This window comes from Trichechus manatus, unplaced genomic scaffold (assembly GCF_000243295.1).
Source record: "Trichechus manatus latirostris isolate Lorelei unplaced genomic scaffold, TriManLat1.0 scaffold00503, whole genome shotgun sequence".
Classification (NCBI taxonomy): domain Eukaryota; kingdom Metazoa; phylum Chordata; class Mammalia; order Sirenia; family Trichechidae; genus Trichechus; species Trichechus manatus.
Genome location: NW_004444439.1, coordinates 54,909 through 57,026, shown reverse-complemented (window position 1 = coordinate 57,026; position 2,118 = coordinate 54,909). Strand labels below are relative to the sequence as shown.

The window sequence follows — 2,118 nt, the reverse complement described above, 5'->3', positions numbered from 1 at the left end:
CTGACTCATCATCATCTGACTTCCAGTTCTTGAGACTTGAGCCAGCCTGTCTTTTTGTCTGCCAATCTTAGGATTCTTGGCCTCCACAATCTGTGAGCCAGCAGCCCACTGTCTGACCTTCCAATCTTTGGTTCTTTCAGCCCCTGCAGTGATGTGAGTCAGAAAAAGCCTCCAGCCTAACACCTGACTCATGGACTTGGGACTTGCTAGCCTCTACAATCTCATTAGCCGTTTCCTCCAGATAAATCTCTCTCTCTTTCTTTCTCTGTTTCTTTCTCTCTCTCTCTCTCTGTACACATACACACACACACATATATATGTTTCACTGGTTTTGCTTCTCTAGAGAACCCAACCTAAGACAATAGACACCTAACAGTAAGGACCTAACTACGATCAGTGTACCTTTTTCAAGTACTCTCATACTTATTGTGGCATTGGCAATAGCCAAAACCCTGCAAAGTATGAGGATTTGACAAATCAATAGTGAAAACCAATTTCAAAGAAATAAAAATCAATTGTATTTTTATCATTTTTGTGGGTACGTCAACTCTCTCTATTAAAAAAAAACTCTCTTAAGTGTACAAGCTTCGCAGCAAGGAAAACAGGTTTTAGTACATTCTCAACATTTCCAAGCACTGAAAATATGTACTTAACTGTTAAGAACATCTGTGGTTAAAAAAAAAGACCAGACTTACTGCCCTGAAAGAAACTGGAGAAATCGTGAGAGTGTGGCCCCCAGACACCCTTTTAGCTCAGTAACAAAGTCACTCCTGAGGTTCACCCTTCAGCCAAAGAGTAGACAGGCCCATAAAACAAAATGAGACTAAAGGGGCACACCAGCCCAGGGGCAAGGACTAGAAGGCAGGAGAGGAAGGAAAGCTGGTAATAGGGAACCCAAGGTCAAGAAGGGAGAGTGCTGACATGTAGTGCGGTTGGTAATCAATGTCACAAAACAATATGTGTACTAGTTATTTAATGAGAAGCTAGTTTGTTATGTAAACCTTCATCTAAAGTACAATAATTAAAAAAAAAAAAGAGTATCTGTGATTAATGTGTGCCACCTAGAAATTCAGATACACAGTTCTCCTGTTTTTAAATATATATACACATTCATATATGAGTGTGCTTGTCCTTTTCACTCTCGAGCTTTGAACTCTGTACTTTTTGGCTCAAATCTTATCTGGAAGAAGTTCCTACACAGAAATTGGACAACAAAACAAGGCTGCCAAAGCTAAGTTCAAATTGCATAAGGCAAACGAGAAGTACACAAAAGTGTGGGAAAAGGAACTCAAAGAAAGTGGACAGCAGACAAACAAAGAACAAGAGAATCTGTCGAAAACAGGGAGGCAGGTGGGTACCTGTTACCATAAAGCCAGTGTGTTTTGCCTTAAACAAAGAATTCAGCAAGAGAGCAATAGATTTTATGTGAACAGACATGATTTTTTTTCTGTCAAGCAAATAATGGTAACATAGAACTTCATGTACAAGCCAGCATTTTGGGTAAACAACCAATTTCAGGACAAAGCATTAGGAAATATCAGGAATAAACATCCTTAGAGAAAAAAAAGTAATGTAATAATTGCCTAAAAGAACATCTTCAACCTTATGTCTTAGTATGGATAATTCTGTTTCTTTTCCCTTATGTTATTGTTTTACACATTTTTTAAAAAGTTTTTTTTGTTTTTCTCTTTGCACATCAGAGGTGTTCATTTCTATGGAGTTGTTTGTACCAGACATGGGGCTAGATGTTGCACATACTAAAATAGACACAAACCCTCACTTCAAGAGTGGGGGAAAAACGTATCATATTTCTATTCTATTTTCCAGGTAATAAAATGCAAAGCAGCTGTGCTATGGGATGTAAAAAAACCCTTTTCCATTGAGGAGGTGGAGGTTGCACCCCCCAAAGCCAACGAAGTTCGTCTTAAGGTGAATTTTTTTTTTCCACTTTCGACTGGATAATCTCAGGAATAAACTGAATCTTTGTATTTGGGAAGAGTAGGGATTAGCAAAACTCTTCAGAAGCTCAATTTCAGAGAATTCTGAACATTAAGTCCATCTGAGGCCATAATCTTTTATGAATTTAATCATCCTCCCTTTACCCTGTAGATGGTGGCC

At 38.5% G+C, this 2,118-nt stretch overlaps 1 protein-coding gene across 1 annotated transcript in view; it reads left to right on the top strand.

The window, feature by feature from the left end:
• Positions 1–1,187: 1,187 nt before the first annotated feature.
• LOC101356450 (alcohol dehydrogenase 1-like) overlaps positions 1,188–2,118 on the top strand; it is a gene marked incomplete at both ends in the record, with an annotated part of 13,026 nt that continues 12,095 nt past the window's right edge. The window contains 2 exon segments of the mRNA XM_012559973.1: positions 1,188–1,350; positions 1,828–1,929. Of these exon segments, the coding sequence (XP_012415427.1) occupies positions 1,188–1,350; positions 1,828–1,929 (265 nt within the window).